Source organism: Podarcis raffonei, chromosome 11 (assembly GCF_027172205.1).
Source record: "Podarcis raffonei isolate rPodRaf1 chromosome 11, rPodRaf1.pri, whole genome shotgun sequence".
NCBI classification, from domain to species: domain Eukaryota; kingdom Metazoa; phylum Chordata; class Lepidosauria; order Squamata; family Lacertidae; genus Podarcis; species Podarcis raffonei.
Window position 1 is genome coordinate 10,707,796 of NC_070612.1, and position 27,321 is coordinate 10,735,116.

General features: G+C 47.4%; 1 protein-coding gene across 1 annotated transcript; it reads left to right on the forward strand.

Annotated features, from left to right (window-relative positions):
• Positions 1-278: 278 nt before the first annotated feature.
• LIPG (lipase G, endothelial type) lies at positions 279-27,060 on the forward strand. The gene is made up of 10 exons (XM_053408227.1): positions 279-620; positions 6,412-6,605; positions 9,930-10,109; positions 11,359-11,470; positions 13,083-13,307; positions 14,351-14,593; positions 21,134-21,254; positions 23,031-23,249; positions 24,303-24,407; positions 26,153-27,060. The coding sequence occupies exons 1-10, from the start codon at positions 530-532 to the stop codon at positions 26,160-26,162; spliced, it is 1,500 nt and encodes a 499-aa protein (XP_053264202.1). The 5' UTR covers positions 279-529; the 3' UTR covers positions 26,163-27,060.
• The last annotated feature ends 261 nt before the right edge of the window (positions 27,061-27,321 follow it).

The window sequence follows — 27,321 nt, forward strand, 5'->3', positions numbered from 1 at the left end:
CTCGCCTCGTGTCGCGACGCCCCGCCTCAAGTCTCGCCTCTCCGCGCCGCCTCCCTTCCTCGAGGTGGGTGTGTGGCGTTTTCATTCAGACTTTTTGGCCGGCTTGCTCTTGACGTCAGGGAGGCGTGACCAATCAGAACCTCGGATCCCGGGCCTACAGAGTCCCATCCCCATCTGGCCATGGGTCAGGTGACGCTCCCACTTGCCTATTTAGAAACGACCCCCCTTGCCGGTTGCTCCGCTTGGTTGCTGCGCCTTTGCGCTTGCAAGTTAGTTGCTCCGCTCCCTGCGCTCGCGCGCGCCTCTCGCCTCTTTCTCCACTTCCATCTCCTCCTCCAAGAGAGAGAAAGCCCGGTGCTTTGCCGTTTCTGCAGGCTCAGCATCATCTCGCCCCCTTTCCCCCCAAAGCAAAAGGAAAGGAAAGAAGAAAGAAGAAGAAAAAGCCGGCTCTAGTTTGAGCAGCCTCAGCAAGTCAAGTGCAGCGTCGGAAGGAGGAGGCGCACAAGACGACTCGGCGTTTGCTGGAGCGATGAGAACTTTTGCCGTCCTGCTGTGCATCGCTCTCGCCTCTTGCGCGCCCCGGGAGGACGCCTTGCAAGCGGAGAGGGACCCCCAGGGAGGTAAGCGGGGGCTGCAGGGTGTGGGGCTGCCATATTTTGAAGAGCAAAAAAGAGGACACTTTCGCCAACTTCTACTTTTAACTATGGATCGCTATGACGATGCTACCCATGAAAAAAAAGGACGTGTCCTGGGGAAAGAAGGACATATGGCAGGCAACCCTAGCAGGGTGACTTTCTCCCTGGGGCGGTGGCGGGACAAATTGGGTGATGGGATAGCAGACGGGTAGGGAGCCGCGCGCAGCCAGCCTGCTTTTGCAGCCCGATGGTGCGCCTTTTGCCTGTTGCGCGTTAGTGGTGTGCGGCGCACCTGGGCGCTGGGATGCGCGAGACTTGAGTTGCTCTTTCGTTCTGGAGATGTGGATTTCATTGCCGGCATCTGCAAGGAGTTCCACTCGAGTTGGCCTTTGCGGTTCCTTCCAACTTTGCGATTCTGTGTTTCGTTTCTGGAGCTGGAATGGGCGTGTTTGTGGGAGAGAGAAAGAGACAGCTAAATGTGAAAGTGTGAGACAATTGTAAGGTTTGTGGTCGTTAAGCGATACGAATGCGGCTTTAAGCCTCGTGTTTGGAACTCCCCAGACCAACAAAGGGAACTGGAGCATTTCGCCGGTGGGGAAAGGCAAGCGGAGCGCATCTCTTGCCTCGCCGCCGAGGCGATGCCTGCCTTTAACTTTCAGCTGAGGCGGTGAAAAGCGCGGACGTGATTTGCTGTTCGGTGAGCCCTCTGCTGCATCTTGTAATGCGTGAAAGAGCAGCTGGACTCTGTGTCATCTGGTCCCCTGCTTCTAAACCACGACGCCTTCTGTCTAGCTTTGTGATCCTGGGTCTGGCTCATAAAGTGTTTAAAAACCTTGCTCTTCCAAGCGGACACTCGGTGCAAGCCGCGTCGAAAAGAATGGGGAATGTTACAAGGGCGCAACTATAGCCTTTTCTCTAACGGCGCTTGCATAGGGGAACACCACACCGGGTTGTGCCTGTGTAGAATCAGCTGCTATTTCAGAAATTTAGCCTGTGATTGTAGGGCAATTTACCTGGAAGTAACCTCCATTGAACTTAGTTGTACTTCTGAGTAGAGACTGAATTGCGCTTGCAAGTGCCTTATTTTAGCCTGCTGTTCCATTGACTTGCAGTGCTCGTGATTTATAGCACCAGCGTCTCATATTTAATGGAGCTGATGATCAAGGTTCTTCCACTATTAATAGCAAGTGCCTAAAGAGAGAATCTTTCGCTATGTCCTGAGTTTTTAATTTTAAATCTGGCTAGAGGCAAGGCTAATAAGTGCATGGAGAGGGGAAAGTGACAGCTAGCTGGTGCTTTTATTTTTAATTTCAAACCTCAAAGCCTAGCTTGAATTTTACCGCCTGCTCAGCAAGCCCTCTTTATGCTTGGTGATTGTTTGCCTTGCACGGTGAAAAAGAGTCCCTTTTGGTCACATGCTTAGAAGCTGGTGATTGTTCTCGCATTCTACATTTTAACTAGAGGTTTCTTTTTGGGGGGCGGGGTGGAATCTAGCAGTTTCTTTTTGGGGGAAGGGGAAGATCTAGTGGCAATGAACCCTGGCATATATTCAAACTGCACATCAAAGCTTCTTACACTATGGCAGCATGGCTTTGATGCTGAAAACTTGACCAGCCTCTGTAAGATCTTAAATAAGTGCTGCTAAGCATGACGATGGGGGATGTGAAGATTCTGGGCCCATTTTCCCAGGAGTAAGCACTGCTTAGAGGGCAAGCATGAAAACAAGTGGAGACTCAGGCTATGCACACGCCATGCATTGAAAGCATTTTCACCACACAAATAAGCCTGGGAATTGTAGTGTCTTGATGGTGCTTGGAGCTGTAGCTTTATTTGGGGCAAACTACAGCTCCCAGAATTCTTTGGGAGAAAAGACGGGGCTTTAAATGTATGGTGTGCCTGCAGCCTGAGTTTTGTACGAATCCAAGAGCTCACTGCTCCGTCGCTTGATGTGCTCCTGGTGCCCTCTGTCAGAAGTCCTAAATCAGGGGCACTCTCTGCCTCACCTGCTGACGTGTGCTTAGCCTAGGCTGCTGAACTGGTTCTGTGACTTACCGTAAAAAGTAAGTCAGTGTGCCACTAAGGTGTAACTCCATGTAGTTCTACTGGATTGCGCCTGAAATTCACTGTTTCTACTGATGTGTTTTGCGAATGCAGCCTAAACTGTGAAGTATTCCTTGTTTGCATAAGCTGGTCACCTCTGCTGCCTTAAGGAGGGAAAGGACAGGTTTCTGGATTTTTCTTGATATTAATCTGGCATAGAGGATATATTAGGATTAAGAGATACATTGGGATTTTTGCATGGAAATAGAGTGTTGGTCAAAAGCCAGTTCTGCATGTGTAGGAAGAGTGCACGTCTAATTGAATCATGCATGTAATGAGCAATTTTCTCCCGAATTTGAGTTTAAATGGATTTCATGGCAGTATTCTCTTTCCGCAAGTGACTTGTGTGTGTGTGAAATATTTGCAGCGTTTTAATCTCTTGCAGTTACTGAATCCAAGGGGTAGAAACATAGAGCTAGGGCAGTGCTTCTGAAAGTGGGTGGTACCACCCCCAGGGGGGGTGTCAGAGGGATTAATTTAGGGGGTCGCTAAGAGGCAAGGGGTGCTGGAAGTGTAAATGGCTATTGGACTTTGAGAAGCTGGTATTGTCACTGGCGGAGGAAGGGGGGTGCGATGGGTGCCGCCGGCCCCAGGTGTCATCCCTGGGGGGGGTGACATTGCCCCCCTGGGCTGCTCGCTGCTCGCCACGGGTGGCACCCCCTGGGACACTTGCCATGGGCAGCTAGCCCCACCCCCACAGGCAACAAGCCCCACCCCATGGGCTGCTAGCCCTGCCCCCGGGTGCACAGCAGTTATCTCCACCTCTGGGTATCATTGGATCAAGTTCATTAGTTTTGCTGAATTAATTCAACTAAATAGTTCTAACAGGACTTTGGGTAAATGTGCAATTGATTGTTACTGTTTAGAAATTCATCGTGTTATTATCTTCCTTAGCTGGTTGTGCAAACGACTATTCTGAATCATGAGTTTTATAGGGTCGGGTAGGAGGCATTTGAATGAGTTTATGAAACGAAGGGGAGGAGGTGGCCTGAGTAAGTTCGGGAACCACTGAGCTAGAATCTTGGTGTAAATTTGGATGAGGACAGGATGGCTTGCCATGGTTCTGCAGGAGACTATAAGATCGTGCACACGTTATGCTACTGCTGAGTCAATGTTCTTTTCATAGAATCGCAGAATTGGAATGGACTGCAAAGGGCCATCTAATCCAACCCCTTGAGGTGCAAGAACCACAGCTAAGATTTGGACTTTGCTTCCATTCTTTCCTCTACCTGTGTTTAGCATCCTGTATGCACCTAGCCTCTATGCATACCAACTGTGTGCACAGTTTCAGGCCCTGGCACTGAAATTTGTGGGTGCCCAACCCCTTCATGAGGACATGGGTGGCGCTGTGAGTTAAACCACAGAGCCTAGGACTTGCCGATCAGAAGGTCGGCGGTTCGAATCTCCACGACGGTGCAAGCTCCCATTGCTCGGTCCCTGCTTCTGCCAACCTAGCAATTCGAAAGCATGTCAAAGTGCAAGTAGATAAATAGGTACCGCTCTGGCGGGAAGGTAAACGGCATTTCCGTGCGCTGCTCTGGTTTGCCAGAAGCGGCTTAGTCATGCTGGCCACATGACCCGGAAGCTGTACGCCGGCTCCCTCGGCCAATAAAGCAAGATGAGCACCGCAACCCCAGCGTCGGCCATGACTGGACCTAATGGTCAGGGGTACCTTTACCTTTACTAACGCCTTCATGGGGAATTCTGCAGGTCCACGGGCACCCAGTTGGCACTGGGTGATTTGGCACAGTTCTCAGTTGCACCCAAAGAGCCCACCTGCATGCAGCTTAGGACTGTGGCTGCCTTATGATGAATGCACAGAGAGAGCGTGTGAGGCTCGTGGGCATGATCCCCTGTCCCACTCTGTGCTTGTCGGCTGCACATGGCGGAAATGTGTGCACAGTTCTTAAGTGTGCATATTCCCCAACTCTCTACACCTGCCCCCTAGGCAGGCAGGGGCCCACAGCAGTCTGTGTATGGGTGGGTTTCAGGGTCTGGATATGATCTGACTGTTGGGAAGGCAATAAATTATGTTTAGACGTGTGAGCTTGCACTGCAAGCAGCGGAGGGGATGACTGTGCCTTCCAAGACATTGTTGCTTGACTCCAGCTCCCATCAGCCCCAGCCAACATGGCCAATGGTCAGAGATGATGGGAGTTGTAGTCCAGCTGCCTCTGCAGAGCACAGCATTGGCTACCTCTGTTAGAATTCCTGCTCCATGATTGCAGTCATGGGATTGTTGTCTATCACATGACGGTGTCTGTTTTGACTCCACAGAGTGGGAAGTGACGGAGACAGGATGTTTGTGTTACTGTGTTCCGTGAAGTGGGACTATTGTCCTTTGTTTTTTCTCTTTGCTGTCTGATGCTAGAGAGAGAGGGAGCCATGTCGCAGTGCTCTGTGTCTGTTTATATGTAAATAAAGTAGATTAGCCAAAATGCTGAGTTGCTGAGGTCTGTCACGCAAGTTGCGAAGACTCTGCGGATCCCTAAGTGTGTCAATGTCTGTTGGCATCGGTCACTGTGATGTTCGGGCCGAAGAAAGCTTTTGAAGCTCCCAAAAGATTGACCAGGAGGGAGAGAACATGCCAGTCGGGCATGTGTCTCTGCCAGGGTCCTACTCAAGTGTAGGATGAGCTCCTGACAACCCCTGCTATACCTGGTTGTGGAGAACGTGCTCATGTAAGCTTGTAGACTTTAGCTCAAAGTTGTGGGCCTGATGAAATGTGGGCATATGGAAGCCCACCTGCACATATGAGACAAGGGTAAGGTACAGGTAAAGGGACCTCTGACCATTAGGTCCAGTCGTGACCGACTCTGGGGTTGCAGCGCTCATTTCGCTTTATTGGCCGAGGGAGCCGACGTACAGCTTCCAGGTCATGCGGCCAGCATGACTAAGCCGCTTCTGGCGAACCAGAGCAGCGCACGGAAACGTCGTTTACCTTCCCGCCGGAGTGGTACCTATTTATCTACTTGAATTTTGATGTGCTTTCAAACTGCTAGGTTGGCAGGAGCAGGGACCAAGCAATGGGAGCTCACCCTGTCACGGGGATTCGAACCGCTGACCGTCTGATCAGCAAGTCCTAGGCTCTGTGGTTTAACCCACAGCGCCACCCACATCCCTGCTCTAAAACTGCAAAGTAGTTTTGGTAGTAATGCATGATAGTGACCAGTGCTATTTTTCTAGAAGTGCCGGAACTCACCATGAACGCCTCCCTTGTTCTCTTATAATGGCAATGGCGCCCACCTGAGAGGTGCTGGAACTGAGTTCTTGTGAGTTTCGGCTGAAAAAAGGCCCTAGCTGTGGCTGCCGGTTCCTTAGGGATCACACCTTACCTTTAGATCGCTGTAAACTGTCCACAGTTTTTATGCAATTTATTCATCCCTTGACAGGTGATGCTAAGCAGTAATAGGGTAGCGATATTTCAAACAGTGAAAATCCGGACAGAAAAGCTGTTAAGCTCTTTCGGCGAAATCACAAAAAATGCCGTTTTTGAGCTATTTTCATGGAAAAGCGACCAAAACGGCACTGCCGACATGGGCTGCCATATGCCTGGATTTTACTGGACAGTTGTACCGATTTCCACCCGGACACCGCTGCCGACTGCAGTATTCTGGATATATCCAGGAAATTCTGAATGTATGGAAACCCTAACCAGTAAGTGCTCATGTTTCAGATGTTGGCGTTTCTCAGCTGCTAAAGCCAGCAGAACCGCCGAAAGTTCTCAAGCTGCCGGTGAAATTCAATGTCCGCACTTCTAGGGACCTAGAAGACAAAGGGTGCTACCTCACTACGGGCCAAGACCAGCATTTGGAAGACTGCAAGTTTAACGTCTCTGCTAAAAGCTTCTTCGTTATTCATGGATGGGCGGTAAGTAGAATAGAACTCTTTGCTGCTTCGTGTTGCTCTTAGCATAAAAGGAACTCTGTGTGTGTGTGTGTGTGTGTGTGTGTGTGTGTGTGTGTGTATTTATGGCATTTTGGGTGTGGGTTGTTGATCCTCAATCCATTGTTTTTAAAGCTATAAACACTTCAAGAGAGAAACCAGTTTTTCACTTGGTTTGAGTCCCTTTGAGGGCTCTGGGTGATACATTCTGCTTGGTGCTGAGTAACTGGGAAGTAGTGACCACAGAGGTGGCATGGATGGGGCATCGTTGATCTCCTGGCTTACCAACACAGTGTAAGGTTATATCATATTACAAAATCTGGAAGTAAGAATTGTTGGAGGAAATGTGGAGTGATGGGAACATGCAGTCATATGTGGTGGAATTGTCCATCAGTTAATGAATTCTGGAAACAGATTGGTATAGAAATATTGGGAGTTGTGGGTAGGAAGGTGGAAATATCTAATTTAATGGTTCTTATTAGCCTGAGTAGCTCTGAGTTAGAAACAAAAGAGGAATGTAAATGGGTAAAATTGATGGTAATTGCAGCCAGACAGGTTATAGCGAGTAACTGGAAAAATGCAGAAGAGCTAGGGGTGAACCAATGGAGGGAAAAATTGAAAAATATTATAATCTTAGAATATCTAACTGTGAAGAAACATAAAATGAAAGGGTTTAAGGTCAGTGAGTAGAAGGAAGATTGGTTTGAGAAGATATTGAATTAATTTGGTTTGAACAATTTGGGGTAATTAAAATGTTAAAAGTTAAATAAACCTTGTGGAGGGAGGAGTGTTACGGTATATAGAATTGTACATATTGTTGATTCGAATATGTTATTATTGATTATGTATACCCAATGTATCAGCCGCCTGGGGAGGTTTCACTGTTTGTTTTCACTGCGTTTTGGTTGTTGGTTAAATAAAAATAAAAAAATAAAAAACCAACAGAGTGGGTGACTGATGCTCTCCTAGAGGGAAGGCACGTGGAGCTTGGCTTGATCCAATGCACAGTGTGTGGGGGATCAAATTGGTGCCACATTGCACCACATTGGCCTAAGCTACCTGCCCCTTCGCCTCTCTGTACGTGCCAACGACCCACCGTGTCGGAAAGCCTGGAGAGCAACAGTAACTTTGCCTTATGTACCGATCTGAGCCTTGGCGTTAAAGCCCATGGCAGAACTCGTGAACTGGAGTTCTACATCTGACGGAGAGGGCCAAGACAGCTGCTGACCTCCAACTCCCATCAGCTGCAGCCAGCATTTCCAATAGTGGGGGATGCTGGGAGTTGTAGTCCGGCAACTTCTGGAGGTCCTGTTCTACCTGCTGTGATATTAGTCAACAGTTGCCGTTCACTCCCTGGACTAGCCACACACCCTACTACCAATGTGCCCTTGCACTTGCCCCATCTGTGCAGTATGTGTGGCAGTTCTATGCACAGACCTCCCCTATGTGTGAGGAAACCTGGATAGCTCAGTTGGTTAGAGCATGGTGCTGATAACGCAAAGGTTACAAGTTCGATCCCCCTGTGGGGCAGCTGCATGGTCCTGCCTTGCTGGCTTTTGGACTTGAAGGTCCTTAGGGTCCCTTCCAATTCTACCATATTTTTCGCTCTATAGGACGCACCAGACCATAGGACGCACCTTGTTTTAGAGGGGGAGAACAAGAAAAATAAATTCTCCCCCTCTCTGCTCAGCGCCCCTTCAGCGAAGCGGCAGGAGAAACAGAGTCCCTTCCATTTCTCCTCCCGCTTGGCTGAAGGGGCGCTGCGCAGCTCTCCCTCTCTGCTGAATCCAGGAGAGTCTTGCTCTCCCGGCTTCAGCAAAAAGAACTCGAAGCCTCTGGAGCGCAGCGGGACCTCCCGCTGCGCTCCGGAGGCTTCAGGCGGCTATCCCTGAAGCCTTTGCAGCGCGAGTTCCCGCTGCTCTCCGGAGGCTTCAGGTTCCTTTCGCTGAATCTGGGAGAGTCTTGCTCTGCCGGCTTCAGCAAAAGCAACGCGAAGCCTCCGGAGCGTGGAGGGAGCACTCCCTCTGCGCTTTGGAGGCTTCACGTTGCTATCGCTGAAGCCAAGGAGCCTTCATTCGCTCCATAGGACGCACACACATTCCCCCTTAATTTTTGGAGGGGGAAAGTGCGTCCTATAGAGCAAAAAATACGGTACATTTCTATGATTCTTTGAAACCCTTTGGTGAACTTATGTAGGAAAGGCAGGTGTCTGTAAGGGACTCAACACTTCCTAGTTAATTCCTGCTGGCTTTGATATTTGACCTGAGAGCTTCCTGATTCGCAGCTTGGTGTTGTTTTTTTTAAAGCCACTAGCTTTAGATTAACAGAATAAGGTGTGAGAGATGAGGTGACTGGTATTAGGTGACTCCTAGCATGAAATTCTAAACCATAACCCTCTCTCAGGCACTTGCTTTGTCAGTTCTAACCTTTGGCCAAAACCCTCAAAGGATCCCAACGCAGCACATTAAATACACTATAAAAACCCTGCTAGAAACACGTAGGCACTGATTCCTCTCAGTCCTCAGAAAGCCAAGATACTTCTCTTTAAAAAAATTAAAATAAAATAAAAATTATTGCAAAGTAAATACATCAATACCAAACCATACATGAAGAATAACATAAAAAAGAAAGAAGAAAAAGAAAAATGCAAAGAGAAGCAGACAGTAAAAGAATAAAGAAAAGTATAATATTTCAATACAATAGGCACTATTTTACAAAATAATAGTAATAACAGACTTCCATCACTCTCACAACACTTCCTTTCACATTTCATATTTTATCTGTATTTCAGTAATGTTTTCATCTTAATATATAGATATGTATATATGTATGTTTCCCCTTTTCCATTCCCGAGGTCATTCTAGACACAGCCAAATTTTTACATTAGAACCGTGTCTTTCTAAATAATCATTCAAGCACTTCCGTTCCTTCTTGACTGTATTCTTTGGCTTTAGTCTTCTTATATCCGTCAATTTGGCCAGTTCCAAATATTCACATAATTTACATAACCATTCCTCTTTGGTCGGTACCTGGTTACCCTTCCAGGACTTAGCCACCAGGATTCTCGCCGCTGATGTCGTGTACAGAAAGAATTTAGTATTTTCTCTAGGAATATCACTATTCAATATTCCCCAAAGATATGTTTCTGGTCTTTTGCTATGTGAAGTTCTTAGTAACTATTTTTTATTTCTTCATGGATCATTTCTGATCTCTGGACATGTCCACCACATAGGTAGAAGGTTGCCAAGATACTTCTCTTGCTGGTCCTCCTTTGGCCAGAAAGGAACTAAACATGGATTCTTCTTCCAGATGACTGGCATGTTTGAGAGTTGGCTGGGGAGTGTTGTGTCGGCTTTGCAGGAGCGAGAGAAGGACGCCAACGTGGTGGTGGTCGATTGGCTCCCTCTTGCCCACCAGCTGTACACAGATGCTGTGAACTACACCCGAGTGGTTGGGAAGGAAGTGGCCAAGCTGCTTAACTGGTTGCAGGTAACTTGCAAGCCGGAAACCTCCCATTTCCTGAGCAGCAAAAACTGCATGGGAAAGCGACCATTGCTCCAGAAATGTCAGCCTGGATGCTGCAAGACCTGGCAGGGGATGCCATCTTTGGCATCACACAGCAGGCTATGTGCCAAGCTGTTGATTGGTGCGATGGGGCAGGTGGCATTGCTGATGCTGGCGCTTCTCATCCTATGCAAATTGAAATTGCAGGCACCAGAGCCATCGTCCAGAAACCCAGGGTGCATGATCTTCTAATGCTATACAACAGGGATGGTCCTGAAGGTGGTGTTGGGCTCCCATCAGCTCCACCGTGATCAAAATGCAGTTTATACAACATTTAAATAAAAAGAATACATACATACAGATGTACTAGACTCAGAATAAGGCAAATTCCACATATCTATAACTGCTTATTTTAATCCATAGCTGCTGATTGGTACGGCTCTTTCTGGACTAGACTATAACACTTCAGAGTGCAGGGAAAAGATGGCAGCTTTGAGTGGGCAGCCACCAGGAAGATGAGCAGAATCTGCCTTGCCCATGACACCAGTACATTGGGTTCTAACCTTACGCCAGGCATGCTTGCATTTTACAGAGGCATCGGGGAGCACTCAGACCCTGTGGTTCCCCCGCAGCTGCCATGTAAAATGTCCCCAAGGGGCTGTCCCTGAACATTGACTCTGAATGCATAGTTTTGCTCTTATGTCTTTACCTACCATTGCTTGGGAGAACTTGGCCCTGCTTTGCTTCCCATAATAACAGTTCCGCCTTCTGTTTCTTGGGGGTGGAAAAACCTGCATGAAGCAACTTGCACCACCTAAAGCTGAGGGTGTAGAAAACAAGGACTATTGGCCAAAGGCATCGAATGTTCCTTGCGTCATCAGCTGAAGGCACAGTGTATTTCGTAAAGCCAAACATTTCCTGTTCCTGTGTGCACCCTTTGCATACCCTTTTACCATGACGATTAGCCATGAAGGCTGCGCTCTGCCCTCCAGAGTTGGGAAGCACCAATGCTTCTGAATACCAATTGCCAGAACTGGAGAGTTGCTCTTGTATTTGAATCCTGCTGGTGGGTTTCCTAGAGGTGTCTGGTCGGACACTGCAAGAACAGGGTGCTGGCCTAGATGGGCCATCGGCCTGAACCATCAAGCTCTTCTGATGCCCTTACTAAATTCTGTTCAAAAGTGTTCTTCTTCCACGAGCGACTGGCTTGATCCTGTTCACCTTGCTCTTGCAGGAGAAAGAACGCTTCCAGCTCCAAAATGTCCACCTGATTGGCTACAGCCTGGGGGCCCACGTTGCTGGCTATGCTGGGAACTATGCTATGGGGACAATTGGCAGAATTACAGGTAAGCCAACCAACTTCCCCCTCGCCTCCTATGAATTCATGTGCGTTGTTGCCTTGTGGTTTTCTGAAACTGCTGAAAGCCCCATCCTCTGCTTGAGGCAGGTTTGTGGCATGTGACACACCAGGTGAATCCTGAATCTGCATGCACAGCCTCAAGGTAAGTCTCGGCTGGAACAGTTTTGCATTTGGCTGGAAGCTACTCCCAGACAGGCTGGGGTGGTTTGAACTTCCCCTCTCAGCTTGCCTGATGGTGTGGCTCAGACCATGTTAAGCGTGTGGCTCGGTTTGTTAGACCGTGGTTCTGATGTCGCCAATATCGCAGGTTCGATCACTGCATATTCCTGCTCTGTGTAAGGAACTGGTTGTAAATGAGGATATTGTGGGAATGTTCAGGGAGGCAGGAGAGGATATATTGTTTATTAATATCCTTCCTAACTTGCGCTAGCAAGTTCCTTCACTTAGCAGAGTTTCACATTCCCCTTTTAAATGCACAGCGGATAACTGGTTGCAGGCTTGTGTAAGCCTCTCACTATAAGGTTCCTGGTAAGATCCCTTATACCCCTCTTAAAAGAATAAACACGCCACAACCTTGTGTAAAGTATATAAAAGAGGTTTACTCACATTCAGTTCACAGTTGGATCCCTGAAGGCAGACTTAGTTACAAAGTATATAGATGTGGATCTATCCCATATGGGGACAATCCCAGTGTCCTATGTTGGCTAGAAGCAGTCTCTAGCTAAAAAGCTGTTCCAACAACGGAGGAAGTCAGAGAGAGAGAGAGAGAGAGTGCAGTGTGCCTTGTCCTTTTTGTTACCTGGACAGGTAAGGTCACACCCACCTCTAGTCACATACAAAGGAAGTATGTCCCAGCCAGGAGGAAACAGGAAGTTTTCAACTGGGTGGACCAAACATTCCCCTGCATGTCCACTCTAGGAAAACAAGGAATGTTGTACTTGACTGCTACTTATGCATCGCATCCCACAGATAAGGGCTGAGGGTTGCCCCAAAGGCAGAAGGAGCAATTATGGAAAGATAATAGAAATGTCATCTTAGCCCAGTGGCTTATTGTACATCCACATCCACTGCTGCTTGCAGCAAACCCAGAGCCGTAGTAAAGACCCTGTGATCCTTGGGGTGTTGTAGAACAACAGTTCCCATCATCCCTAACCATTGGCCGTGCTGCACGGGACTGATGGGAGTTGGAGTCCAATAGCCTCTGGGGGTACTCAAGGTAATCATTCGTGACTCAAGGCCTGGCAGGAGAACGGGGTGATAGAATGGATGGTACCATTTTCAGAATGCAGGTGTGCGTGGCCAAAAAATTGCCAGTTCACAAATGTTAGAAATAGTGATTTTTAAAATGAAGTTGAAATTAGGGGAGGGGTGATTGTTTAGCCTTAGCACCTGAACTGCATTCAGAAGCACACACCCCCGGTCAGTTCCTGGAATCTCCTGTGAAAATGACTGGAGATGGTAGGAATTGTCCACAACTCTGAAGAGCCGCTGCCACTCAGAATAGGCAGTGCTGGTCTGAATGGGGAAATAGTCTGGCTTTAGTATAAGGCAGCTTCCAAGGAAATACCTGCGCCCATCTCAACCGTATTCCTCTGCAGGCTTGGATCCAGCCGGCCCAATGTTCGAAGGAGTTGACCCCAACCGACGCCTCTCTCCCGACGATGCAGACTTTGTGGACGTCTTGCACACGTACACGAGGGAAACGCTGGGGGTCAGCATTGGGATCAAGATGCCCGTGGGTCACATCGACATCTACCCGAATGGAGGAGACGTCCAGCCAGGCTGCGGCTTGAGTGATGTCTTGGGGTCCCTTGCCTACGGAAGTAAGGCTTTCTGCTTGTATTTTGGTGGTGGTGGGCAGGCAGGGGGGTCACACAGATTGCTAACTCTGCCACAGCAGAGTAACTTGCCTTTGGTAAGATGCTGTCCTAAGAAGATGCAAACCCTCTAGTTGCAAAATACTTCCTGGCTTACATATATTAAACAGATGCATAGGTGTGTAGGAGGAGGGGATTATTCATTGCAAAACCCGATAGGCTAGTATGCAGATCTGGGAAAGCTATTGCGGTGTAATGACTAACACCGAAGGATGAGTCAATATGCCCCTGGTTTGCTTTCTCCCCTGCTATGAATTCACTATGTGAATTCTTGAGAAAGTCTCTCTCAGCCTCAGCTCCCCTGTTATAAAATTAAGGATGAGGAAGAAAAAATATTTCATTCATGAATCTCTTCCCATTAGACAACTTGAAGTAATTCACAATGTAATAACTTAGGCATCCTCAACCTTCGGCCCTCCAGATGTTTTGGACTACAATTCTCATCATCCCTGACCACTAGTCCTGTTAGCTAGGGATCATGGGATTTGTAGGACAAAAACATCTGGAGGGCTGAGGTTGAGGAAGCCTGGTTTATAGACACATCAAGCTATGCTGACATCCTTCTACTTATCTCCTCATGAAACCATAAACGGACTCCTGCCTTTCCTGGCCAATGGGATAAAGGCACTTGTGTGATCTGGCAAGCATTTGCCAAATTCTTTGAATCCTATTAAAATGTTAATGAAAAAATAAAGCCATTTCGGTTCGTGAAACGACTGAAGATTATTAGATGGCCTATATTTAGGCTCTGCATTGCATTTTCGTATGCCTCCTACAATGTACGCTTCCGGTTGCACAGCAGAATTTCTGGCCAGAGGCCTGCCTGGTCCGTGGCCAAGTCTGGCTTGCGCTAAACTACAAAGGACCTAGAGATCTGTAAATCTTGCTGCACGTGTGCCTGCCTTTCCACCACGGAGGTGGAGAATGCTAAACGGCTGGCTTGTTGCCTTATGACTGTTTTCCCTCCTCCTCCCTGTCTGTCCATCTAGATATCGGGGAGGCTGTGAGGTGCGAACACGAACGGTCTGTGCACCTCTTTGTGGACTCCCTTGTGAACAAGGATAAGCAGAGCTTTGCCTTCCAGTGCACGGACTCCAGCCGCTTCCGCAAGGGCATTTGTCTGAGCTGTCGCAAGAACCGCTGCAACGGCATTGGCTACAACGCCAAGAAAATGAGGAACAAGAGGAACACCAAGATGTACTTGAAGACGCGGGCCGACATGCCTTTCAAAGGTAGGCCCTTTTCTTCCTTCGGCGTCCCCGTCAGTCACGGAGAACTTGCGTTTTTATTTGCAGTGGAAGGCAAGCCAGAGTCTGAAGCACTGGAGGGTCTCCTTGCAGATCCCAGCGAAAAGGTTGCATTGCTGCAAGGGGCAGGCTTCCCTTGCTGAAATGCTGAACCATTGACTTGGGAATGCGGGACGAAGAGGGCGGTCTGCCCCGGGGGTCATCACTGAGGGGGGTGACATTTGGGGTGCCGTCTGCCTGCGACTCCCGAGCCTACCCCGGGCCTTCGGGGAAGGGGTGGAGCTGCCGGCGGCCTTCCCCCCTTCCCCCTTCGTTTTGGCAGCTCGGGGGAGGCTTGGGAGTCGCGCTATTTCCTGGGGGAAGTAGCCTCCCCCGAGCTGTCAAAAGGAAGAGGGAAGGGAGGAAGGCTGCTGGCAAAGGGGCGTCACTCCCTCCCCCCCCCCCCGAGAAAGCAGCCCGCCATGGGTGGCTTGCTCCCCCCCCATGGGTAGTAGTAGTACGACTCACGCAACACATTGGCGACTAATATACACACAATAATTACCAAAAAAAATTATACATTGTTTATCAATTGTCTGAGAGTAATATACAAAACCTTGTGCAAAGCCAGAGAGACTTATGAACTACCCAGTCTAAGATGAACTTATAATGTCTGGTTTCAATGGATTTTTCAAATGCTTAACTCAGTCTTTTTTTTCCTTTATCTTTTTACCTAAAGCATTTGTGGCTTTGCACAAGGTTTTGTATATTTCACTCAGAAGATTAATAAAGAATGTATCACCCCATCCCACTCTGCCCCCCGAGATGCTCGCCCCGCCCCCATGGCCCCACCCCCGGGTGCACAGCATGTGCGCCGCTCCAGGTGCCGGAACAGCTAGCTCCGCCTCTGATCTTTACACTGTGGGCTGTGTCTGGCAGGTGGACAGAGCTCCCTGCCCATCAATCATCTGAAATCACAGTGGCACTAAGTGACCCGTTTTTAGTTTAGAGAAGAAGCGAGCAAGAAGTGACATGATAGGAGTTTATAAAATTATACATGGCAGAGAGAAAGAGGATGGAGCGGGGGGGGGGTTTCCCCTCCCTCTTTCATAATACTAGAACTTCATTGCAGACATCAGGAGGTCCTTCTTCACACAGTTAAACTATGGAACTCATTTCTGCAGGAGGCCCCAAACTTGGATGGCTTTTAGCCACAGTTGGAGGCAGTAATATGAACCCTGCTTCAGATTCCTCAGTCTTGGCAAGTGGGGCTGGTGTCCAATCAGGGCAGGGCCTTCTCTGTCGTGGCACCAGCCCTATGCATTGCCTCACCAAGCGAGGTCTGTTGGGCCCCAGCACTTTGCTGTTTCAGGGTGTGGGTGAAGACCTTGCTTTTAAAAATGGTTAATGGTTATTTGCTGGTTATTTGCTGGCTCATTTCTGGTTATTTGCTGGTTATTACCTGGTTATTTGCTGGCTCATTTCTGTGTTGTTCTTGTGCTGCTGGAATTTGTCAAATGGATAGCATTTGCTTATTCATTTGAATGTATCTGTGGGTTTTTTAGGGCATTAATGTGATTTCATTCTGTTTTTCGTTGTTCCTTGGCTGCCTTATAGTGTCTTTGGAGAAATAGGTAGGATAGAATTTCTTTTTGGTCTTTCTTTAAAGAAAGAAAATCTGGGCAGCAGCCAGCCAACTTTTTGGTTCTTGGTGGGAAAAAAAGCCATCATGACATTCATCTAAAAGCTTAAAGAGACATTACATGGGTGATGATCTGCCAGTGGTTTCTTGATAAAAAGCAGCTGTGGAGAGCTGTAATTAGGAGCAGGGGATGGGTGTGGAAAAAGGGATTCTTAACCTTTTGTGGGAGCGGCAGTTTTGAGCTGAATGGATGGGAAACGGGCAACGAATACTTTTTTCAATTGCACCAGCTCCTTGACTGTTCCTAGAAAACAGCTTCCCTAACTTTCCCAAGAAACCTCTGCCTAAATGCCTACTAACTTCTACTGTCCCCTGCTGCTAAACCCAGTAGCCTCTCCATCGCAAAGTCTGGGCTTTAGCTTAGGTGATAAGGTAAAGGTAAAGGGACGCCTGACCATTAGGTCCAGTCGCGGATGACTCTGGGGTTGCGGCGCTCATCTTGCTTTATTGGCTGAGGGAACCGGCCGGCGTACAGCTTCCGGGTCATGTGGCCAGCAGGACTAAGCCGCTTCTGGCGAACCAGAGCAGCGCACGTAAACGCCGTTTACCTTCCCGCCGGAGCGGTACCTATTTATCTACTTGCACTTTGATGTGCTTTCAAACTGCTAGGTTGGCAGGAGCAGGGACCGAGCAACGGGAGCTCACCCAGTCGCGGGGATTCGAACCGCCGATCTTCTGATCGGCAAGTCCTAGGCTCTGTGGTTTAACCCACAGCGCCACCCGCGTCCCTAGCCTAGGTGATGAGTGCCCCCAAATGGGAGAAAACAATGCCTCCGTCCTAGGCAGATCTGCGTTTTCCTACCATTGCAGATGTAAGACATAGCTTGCCCACTAATAAGTTGCTTTATCCTTGCTTACCCCATCAGGTGTTTTTTCTCTCTGTAGTAAGGCTAAATAGGGATGTCGGAAGCTGTAGTAGTCCTACTGTAGGGCCACAGATACCGTCCCCCCATGTAGTAGTAGTAATAATAATAATAATCACTTTTATTATTTATATCCTGCCACTCTGGGTGGCTTCCATTACATGTTAAAATGCAATAAAATATCAAACATTAAAAACTAAAAATCCTCAGGAATACCTGTCTGGTCTGGTTTCCCTGCCCATTGATTTTAGAGAAGTATTTGTATTCAGCACCTGATTCAACTGCCCTGGGTTCCTATTGATAGAAATTTAATAAATGGGCACAAAGTTTTTGTTTAGGTAAGCCTACCCAGATACATAAATCTGGAATGCATTTTAGTATGCAATTTTATTTTATAATGCACGTTTTCTTAACTCTTGCTCTTGTTCATACTCTTGACGTTTTTATAGCCGACTTGCTTTTTAACTTCGAACCTTTATTGATAATTTGATGCACATTTTAGATTTTACATACCGCGTGCCCCAATGTGGTATACAAATTCTGTTCATTCAATGCGGCCTTGCTCCCTGGTAGCCCCACTAACTCTTAGTCATTATAAGTGCATCATTGCTGTTAGCTTTTATTCCGAAAAGGAAACTTAAGAAGCCAGAGTGCAAAACTATATCAGTTTCATAAGACGACCTAGATGGTTGCCAGATTCTGTGTACAGATCTGTAGGCGCAGACCACCCCCCGACTCAAACTAGTTCGTTAAGAAAATCCCCAAACTTGGTTCCATGGGTGACTCTGGGTCATCTCATTGCAGGGGCTTATCTTAAAGTTTTAAGTGTCTATACGCTTATCACATTTATAAAATTTAAATTTATTGTTGTACATTGTTTTAAATGTTTGTTTTCCTTCTGGAATTGTACTCCCAAGTGTGTTTTATAAGCTGGTCTCCGACCATAATAAATTATCTATCCACTGTATTTTTCGCTCTACAAGATGCACCAGACCATAAGACGCACGTAGTTTTTGGAGAAGAAAAACAAGAAGAAAAAAATTCTGAATCCCAGAAGCCAGAACAGCAAGAGGGATTGCTGTGCAGTGAAAGCAGCAATCCCTCTTGCTGTTCTGGCTTCTGGGATAGCTGCGCAGCCTGCATTCGCTCCATAAGATGCACACACATTTCCCCTTACTTTTTAGGAGGGGAAAAGTGAGTCTTATAGAGCAAAAAATACGGTATCTATCAGTTTAAGGATGTGTTTCCATTAGATTTTCCCTCACAAACACCTTAGGATATGCTTTGGGATATCTTCCCCAACCTGTTGCCTCCCAGATGTTTTGGACTACAGCGTCCATCATTCCCCACCCAGCAATGGTCAGGTTGGGGTGGGGTGTCTCCCTTTGGACACCAGAAGGCTGTATCTGAAATGTGTTGATGGTTCTCTCATCAATGGTGCGCCAGACAGCATCAGGGGCTCCCATGACTATGAGTTCCCAGACTTTTAAAAACAAAACAAACAAACCACTTTAAAAGAAATTTGGGGTCTCAGCAAGCTACTTTAAAAAACCCCTTCATTCAGATATCAAAGCACATGCATACGTCATATTTTAAATAACAGTGATGTAGTTTTGATTTATTGTTGTGGTTTGAATTTCCAGTTCACCCCATCACGTTTTATATTGATATGCTGCCTGGAATTGAGTTTTAATGAAGAGCAGGTTATGAATTAGTTAAATAAAGTTTTGGTGGTGTTTGTTTTTGTTTTTTGAGCAAAGTTCAGTGAAGCCAGATGTAAAAAAAAAATTGTTGGCTTTTGTTTTGGGGTCCAGCTCAGCATTTATCCTGCTTTTGGATTTAAGGGGAGGCAAGTGAAGGAAAAACCCATTTTGCACCGGTGCCATATTACAAAAATGTTGGGCCCTAGACCAGGGCTTTGTTAGCCTGTTGGATATTCCACCCTTGGTCAAAATGTCATTGATCTCCATTGTTAGGAAAAAAATAAATCAAGTGCAGAACCAAATACAGGTATCGCCATCTGTTCCCATCCTTTCCATGGGCCACCTAACTGGCGCTCATAGACCTACCAGCATATGAGAACATCTGAGTGGACCTTGTGGACCACCTCTGACTTGGAGGCTGATAGATGTTGTTGGATTACCATTCTCATAATTCCTAGTTGCTGGCCATGCTGACTGGAGCTGATGGATGTTGGCATCCAACAAATCTGGAAGGCACAACATTGGCTACCCGTGTTCTAGCTTCAAAGAACCAGCTACCCGTGTGTGTGTGTGTGTGTGTGTGTGTGTATGGAGAAAATTACATTACTCGAGCAGCCGAGATGAGAGCAAAGGCTGTAGCTCAGTGACAGTGCACTTGCTTTGTGTGTAGAGGGTCCCACATTGATCCCTCAACATCATTTCTGGGTTGCAGAGATGGGAAGAAGGTTACGTCAGACCAAGAGTCTATAGCTGAGGAATCTATTTCTAGCTGTGGTCAGACAGGTGGCTCCAGGAAGCCAACAACTGGGGTATGAAGGCACCAGATGCTGCGGACAGAGCTAATTTGCTTCCAGACCCCATATGACCATCATAGCTAATAGCCACTGATGGACATATCCTCTATGAAGCCACTGGTTGATCCTTATGAGAAGAGGAGCTGGAGTAGATGGTTCTAGTCTGGTTCTTCTTGAGGATGGGTTCTGCTGGTTTATCAAAGACTGTTCCAAGGAACCCTGGAGTACCTTAGTGTCAGGGACTCAGGGATGGAGAAGGGAACCCTGGGTCTTGGGGCTGTAGACCCATTCTGGTTAGCTTTGATCCACTGTGGGGCTTCAGTGCTCTTCTTGAGTGCTGAAGAGTGTTCTAGCTCCCCTGTTGGAGGCTGTATATCTCTGAACATCAGTTGCTGGGAATCAGAAGTGTGGCGAGCGCTGGTGCATTCAGCTCCCACTTGCAGGCTTCCCGTAGGCATGGCCATCTGTCATGGATGCTTTAGTTAGGATTCCTGCATTGCAGGGGTTGGAATAAATGACCCCTGGGGCTCCCTTCCGACTCTACAATTCTATGAACCCAATAAAAGGGACGTGAATGATACTGTGGTCTAAACCACAGAGCCTAGGGCTTGCCGAACAGAAGGTCGGCAGTTCGAATCCCCGTGACACACCTGTTGTTCGGTCCCAGCTCCTGCCCACCTAGCAGTTCAAAAGCACATCAAGTGCAAGTAGATAAATAGGTACCGCTCCGACGGGAAGGTAAACACCGTTTCCGTGTGCTGCTCTGGTTTCACCACATGACCCGGAAGCTGTCTGTGGACAAACGCCGGCTCCCTCGGCCTATAGAGTGACATGAGCGCCGCAAGCCCAGAGTAGTTCGCGACTGGACCCAACGGTCAGGGGTACCTTTACCTTTATGAACCCAATGGCCACCCACTGCCACTTCTTACGTCGGTGGTGCAGGTGACCCGTGATGCAGTTTGCACTGAAGCCCAGGTTGCTGAGAAAATGTGTCCCTTCTTTAAAGGGGAAATAAGCTTTTAAGTGAAATCTGAATGTCCCAGCATGGGGAACACTGGCTCTGCTCCCAGCAAAGAGCTGTGGTGGGTCTGGGAGCACTGTTGAAAAGAGCTCTGGATCACAAGTGGCAGACGAAAAACCCTCCCCTCGAGGAAGCATCCCAGCTTGCCCCTTCGCAAGGGTGCACCCTTCAAGTAATTTGCAGGTGTAAATGGCCATTCGTTGCAGGAGACCAGAGAAAGCTGTCCTTCCTCAGGGGGAAATGATGGAAACACAGCTGCGTTTCTGGTTCCTCATCTATGTCTTATCTGCTCCTGATCTGGGTTAATGTGCACAGAGTCCCAGCAACGCCGCTTGGCAAAGACCGGGTAGATCCCGTGCCAATTGGCACATGCCTTGCAAACCGCGTCTGTTTAATGGGAACAAAGGATTTGTAGCCCTAATCTTGGCTCTGCGTTTAAGCGTCTTCACTTGTGTCTCTGCAGTTTTCCACTACCAGATGAAAATGCATGTCTTCAGCTACAAAAACATGGGAGAAACAGAGCCTACTTTCTCTGTTACGCTACACGGCACCAGTGGGGACTCCCAGCCCCTGCCTCTGGAAGTGTAAGTGGAGAATTACAAGCATCAACCCTGCACCCTCTTTCAAGTCTCTCTCTCTCTGTGTGCAATTCCTGAACCTGTGACTGAGTAGGCTGGTTGCTCCAGATTGGAGCGGGGGGGGGTACTTCTCCCTCTGTGCAAAAGTAGCCCCTGAGGACCTCTTCAAAGGGGGAAGTCCCTGCAAGAAGAAAGTCCCTGCAAGAAGAAAGCTAATAGCACAGGGAGTTGGCTGGGCTAGTTTTCTTCTTCCAGTTAATTTTTTTAAAAAAATGAAAGAGAAAAAACCAGGCAGTGGTTTATTACACACACCTGCAGCCTAGTTCATTTCATTCTGTCACCACCACACTGCCCTGTCTCATTTTGCTGTGTTTATAGGCCAGATCTGAGGGAATTGCATTTGTATGCGGATAGATTTAAAGCTGACAAAATGGACTACCAGATCAGTGGCTTTCAAACATTTCATCTAGAGGGAACTTTCTTCATGTCACGTTCTTTCAATGAACCGGGGCATGTGTATAATTGAATTAATGGGCATCGCAGACAGTTCTTCAGTATACTGTCGGTCGCGCACTCTGTTTACGCTGGATATTGTTGCCAAGCACTAACTGAGTGTACACCTCATGCTCTTTTATCTGAATGCTAGTGGGGAAACGAGGCAGGCCTGCAACAAAATGTTGCAGCGTGAAGTGCTCCCTTTCAGGGTGCCAGGCAGCCATGCCCTTGCCCCAGATATTCCATTCCATTGCCCCACCCCCACTTTTCATGGCCTAGGACCCTCGTATCTACAGGACCGCCTCTCCCGATATGCCCCGCAGAGGACCTTAAGGTCCATAAATAGCAACACCCTAGAGGTCCCGGGCCCTAAGGAAGTCAGATTAGCCTCAACCAGAGCCAGGGCCTTTTCAACACTGGCTCCAGCCTGGTGGAACGCTCTGTCTCATGAGACCAGGGCCCTGCAGGATCAGATTTCTTTCCACAGGGCCTGTAAGACAGAGTTGTTCGCCTGGCCTTTGGCTTAGGATCAGTTTGACTCCCTCCCCCTCTTTCTTTCTTTTTTCCCTTTCTCCTCCTGTGATAAGGCTGCATTTTAATGTTTTAATGTTGTATTTTAATCTTGTTTTTAAAAATGTATTTCAATCAACTTGTTTTTATTATTGGTTGTTAGCCGCCCTGAGCCCGGTCTTGGCTGGGGTGGGCGGGGTATAAATAAAATTTATTATTTTCTGTTCTTTCCCCTTCCGATGGTGAGTCAACATTTCATGGCCACTAGGCACACTTAGTCTTCATTGGCATGTTTTGCTTTCCCCCCTCTTCCCTCTCGTAGGATTTGCCATTGACATATTTGATGGGAAGTGGTGGATAGATTCCCTTTCATCCAAGCTCCATGAAAGACAAGCTATAATAAGTAAATACAACCCTTAATAAGTTTGATTCCCTGGAGCACCACTTAGAAAATTGCTGGACAGGATGAACCACGAGACAGGTTTTTGAGAACCATAAGAATATAAAAAGAGCCTGCAGGATCAGGCCAATATCCCATCTAGTCCAGCATCCTGCTCTCACAGTGGTTGAACAGTTGCCTCTGGGAAAGCCAGCAAGCAGGATTCAAGCACGGGAGCACTTTCCCCTTCCTGTTAGCACAACGGAGAAAGAAACCACAATCGCTAGCTTAGCGTTAAGTCAACTAGAGGTGTTTCACTGAAACCATAACAAGCAAATATGAGTTGCTCCCTGCCTCTGCACTTCCTTAACAAAACGTTGTGTTCCTCTTATTCTCAGGTTTGAGCAGATTGGCCTGAACTATACAAACACCTTCCTTGTCTATACTGAAGAAGATGTTGGCGATGTCTTGAAGATCAAGCTCACCTGGCAAGGATCCACTCAGTCCTGGTACAGCTTGTGGAGAGAGCTGAAGATGTACTGGACTCGGCCTGAGAATTCGTCCAAGGAGCTCCAGATCAGGCGGATCCGTGTGAAATCTGGCGAAACTCAGCAAAAGTAAGCCCAGGGCACTAGCAATTGAATGATTGCAAACTTTGATTCAGACAAGACAACAGGATATGTTTTTGGGCTTGATAGAAACTCCAAAATCATCATCCTGCAGACGTCTCTTTAAGTGTGTGTATTAACTTTTGAGTCACATAGCTCAGTTTGCATGTCACAGTAAACCGTGGTTAATGGATTACCATACATGCAACAGTATGGGCTGTTTTGCTCCTTTCCGTTATCACACGTGAGAAAGCAACCGCAATCCCTACCTTAGCGTCATGTCAGCTGGGGGATGGGGTTTGTTTCATGCAAACCATGGTCTGTTAGCCACAACCAGACCTCTGCTACAGATTGTGTTTTGCATGGAGAAAAACAAACACAATTACTTATTTGGACAAAAAGCTAAGTCTGGGATCTTTGTTTCCCCCGTGATAGTGGGAGGAGCAAAAAACAACAACACAGACTGAAGCATCCATGGTCAACTGTTAGCTATGGTTTATCGTAATGAGGCCATCATGGTAAACCCAAGCAAGGAGACTGCAGGCCTTTGATCTCCAATAGCCTGTGGGTTAAACCACAGAGCCTCGGGCTTGCCGATCAGAAGGTCAGCGGTTCGAATCCCTGTGACGGGGTGAGCTCCCGTTGCTCAGTCCCTGCTCCTGCCCACCTAGCAGTTCGAAAGCACATCAGAGTGCAAGTAGATAAATAGGTACCGCTCCGGCGGGAAGGTAAACAGCGTTTCCGTGCGCTGCTTTGGTTCACCAGAAGCGGCTTAGTCATGCTGGCCACATGACCTGGAAGCTGTATGCCGGCTCCCTCGGCCAATAAAGCGAGATGAGCGCCGCAACCCCAGAGTCGGTCATGACTGGACCTAATGGTCAGGGGTCCCTTTACCTTTACCTTTATACAGCCGAAGGTCTGTATGCATATCCACTCTCTGCAAATATAGGAGCTGTCTTCGTAAATCGAACCAAGCTACAGTGTTCTGTTCCCCAAATGGTCAGCTTAGATACTTTTAGTTTTGGGATTGTAGGAGTTACATATTTTGCTTGTTTGTTTCAGGCTCACTTTTTGCGCAGAAGACCCCCAGAAGACCAATATATCTCCTGGTGAAGAACTCTGGTTCATAAAATGTCGAGATGGATGGCTAAAGAGGAACCAAACAAGGTAAGCCTTGACAGGACCCCAAAGATGAATGTGCTGTTGGGTAATGGCTATGGTTCAGTGGCACAGCAAGTGCTCTGAGTGCAGAAGATCCCAGATTCAGTCCCCAGCATCTTTGGGTAAGTCTGGGAGAGACCCTGCGCCCCAGAAAATACTGAACCAGATAACCCATTGATTTTACCTGGTGTAAGACAGTTTCCTATGCTCTTCTCTGCAGTACAGGAAGCCCGCCATTTGCATGCATTTAATTTTTGCGCATTCAGCTTTACACATGTGGCAAACAACTTTTTAAAGATTTAAAAGGGTGTGGGATTCTGGGGGAAATGACTTTGGCAATCCCACCTTCCACTGAACCCATTGGGTTTTGACTATACAGTGGACGCTCGGGTTGCAAACGTGATCCGTGCGGAATGCACGTTCACAACCCGCAGCATCCGCAACCTGCAGTGGTGCGTCTGCGCACGCAGGGGTTGCGATTCGTCACGTCTGCGCATGTGCAAAGCGTGATTTAGCGCTTCTGCACATGCGCGACTGTCGAAACCCGGAAGTAACCTGTTCCAGTACTTCCGGGTTTCGGTGGTCCGCAACCCGAAAAAACACAACCTAAAGCATCTGTAACCCAAGGTATGACTATACAATTTTTCTTCAGGCTCAACCCCTAGAACATAACTGGTGCAAACATTGCAGGCCTACAGTATTGCAAAGAGTAACCTGCTGGTTTCATCGCAAGGCTCTCTGTTGACTTGGAGTTCAAGTAAACATGGAGGACCTGGAAGTTCCTACCATGTTTTGCTAAGATAACTAAGTGGGGCTGCCTTTACTTAGGCCCCTACTGCCTTGGAACAGAATGCATAGTCTCTGCTAGAGGTTTTCCTCAGGCTCTGCTCCCTGAAACTTTACTTTCAGGTCGTCCAGATGTTGTTGGACTACAACTCCCATCTTCCTTAGCCATTACCCATACTGGCTAGGACTGATGGAGTTGGAAGTGCAGCAACGTTCAGAGGGTCCTACAATGGCTACCTCTGCTTCTGCTGGAAATGCCATGCATTGAGCTGAGGAACACCTGCATGCGTGCTCTGAGTATCAGTCCCTCCCCACAATGCATGAAGATACTGGATGATATAGCTCATTTTTGACAGTATAAAAGTAGTTGTACTCTAGAGCATCTTGATTGCTGTGGGCAATATTCAGCTAAATTATTTGGCAAGCAGAATGACTTCTGCTTGCACCACAGGACTTTCACTCATCTCCTTTCCTCGCACCATCGGCAAATCTGCTCCAGAGGGTTAAGGTATATTGCACAACAGATATAGGAGGGGCACAGGGGTCAAGGAGGGTGGGGGACTTCCTTTGCACAGTCAGAAGTTATTTTGGTGTGTGGGCACAGAGGGGATATCATGCAGCAAGTGATGCAACTCTGAATTTCACTTGTCAAGTGAGTTTTAATGTCTGCTTTAGAACGTCTCTTAACTGTCCCGTGGGATTTGAGTCAAGTCTTGCCAACGGAATGCTTTTATTGTGAGGCAAGTTTAACTTTTGTGTGGCTTATGGAAAGCTCTGTTTTGTGGTTTTTCAGTCCTCAGCAAGTCTGCTGCCAATTAGGTCAAACCACACATTCCATAAGTTTCCACGAATGTCAGATTTGGCCCCGTGAAGACTTCTCGCCATTTTGCAATGTTGTCGGACTATATGAAATTTCATTCAAGCCATTTAAATCTTCTCCTCCCCGCTCCCTTCTCCACCTTTAGATCAGTATGAAGCATGCACTGAATTGTCCTTCTTGGATGACGTTCTTCATTCATCCTAACCAGCCAACTCAACTGGAGAAGGCAACTGCAGAAGACAAGCTCTGGGTGAAAAGATGTTGCTGCAAACTCTTTTTTAATTTTCTTTCTTGCTAGCACTTGCAACAGTTTGCTGTTTCAAGATGGATGTCCTCATTTCCAAGAACTGTGATGACATGGACATTATTTCTAGGAAAATCGGAACACCACATATTTATGGCTTCAGAGGCTACCCTTAATAACTCCCTCCAACTCCCAAGAGCCTGTTACTAAACTTATCCTTCTTTGGGAGAGTCCTTAGGCACCTAAACCACTTTATCCTGATAATTTTTCATGTGCAAGCTCTGCCTTTGCACCACACTTTTCTAAAGGCTGATCTTTGCATTTGGACCAAACATGTGGCAAAGAGTCTTGGAGACTGTATTATTTCAGACTGCAGGAATTGGGGCGCACATTTTGTCTCCTTTCCTCAAATCAAAATCCGCTTGTTTGTTCAAAAGTATAAGGGCTGGAAGACCTGTTTCTAGCACATCTGTACCGAGTGGCAAGCTAGTTTTCAACATGCAGGAGGATTTATATGTGGGGCAGACATTCAGACGTATATTCCCACTACACACACATGCAGTGTGAAATGGTATAATGGCAGGAATGTTGTGCCATGTGGCTTTCCTGAATATTCAGATCGGCCCTGCCTAGTGCGTAAGGAAGTTGAAACGTTAATGTGACGGACACTGTGTGTTGATTCTCAGCCGTGGTTTTTACTATTGTGCGGTGTTTTGTTGAGAGGGAAGCACCCAAGCTGATCTTAAAAATTTCATTGTTGAGGGACTCGAATTTCTCCAGGTGATTGTCTACACTACCACATGGGAAAACATTGTGCATACAGGAAGCAAATACTTATCACTGTGATGGTGGCTGCCATCCCCCCCCAGCTTACACAATTAGAGGAGTTTGAAAGTATGAGCCAGTTTTTTGAGTACCTGAACCACCGAGTGAATAGTGCTTAGGTATCTACATTTACCAAGGAAAGAGAGGGAGATGGGATTACAACTACCTCCGTTCCATTTGAGTACAAAAATTCCCCACTCTGCACTCACACACTAAAAAAGATGTCCCTGAAAAGCATATATATA

Coding starts and splice junctions, on each gene's coding strand:
- LIPG (XM_053408227.1), top strand. CDS start 530: ATGAGAACTTTTGCCGTCCTGCTGTGCATCGCTCTCGCCTCTTGCGCG. Junction 6,606..9,929: donor TCGTTATTCATGGATGGGCG/GTAAGTAGAATA, acceptor TTCTTCTTCCAG/ATGACTGGCATGTTTGAGAG. Junction 13,308..14,350: donor GGGGTCCCTTGCCTACGGAA/GTAAGGCTTTCT, acceptor CTGTCCATCTAG/ATATCGGGGAGGCTGTGAGG.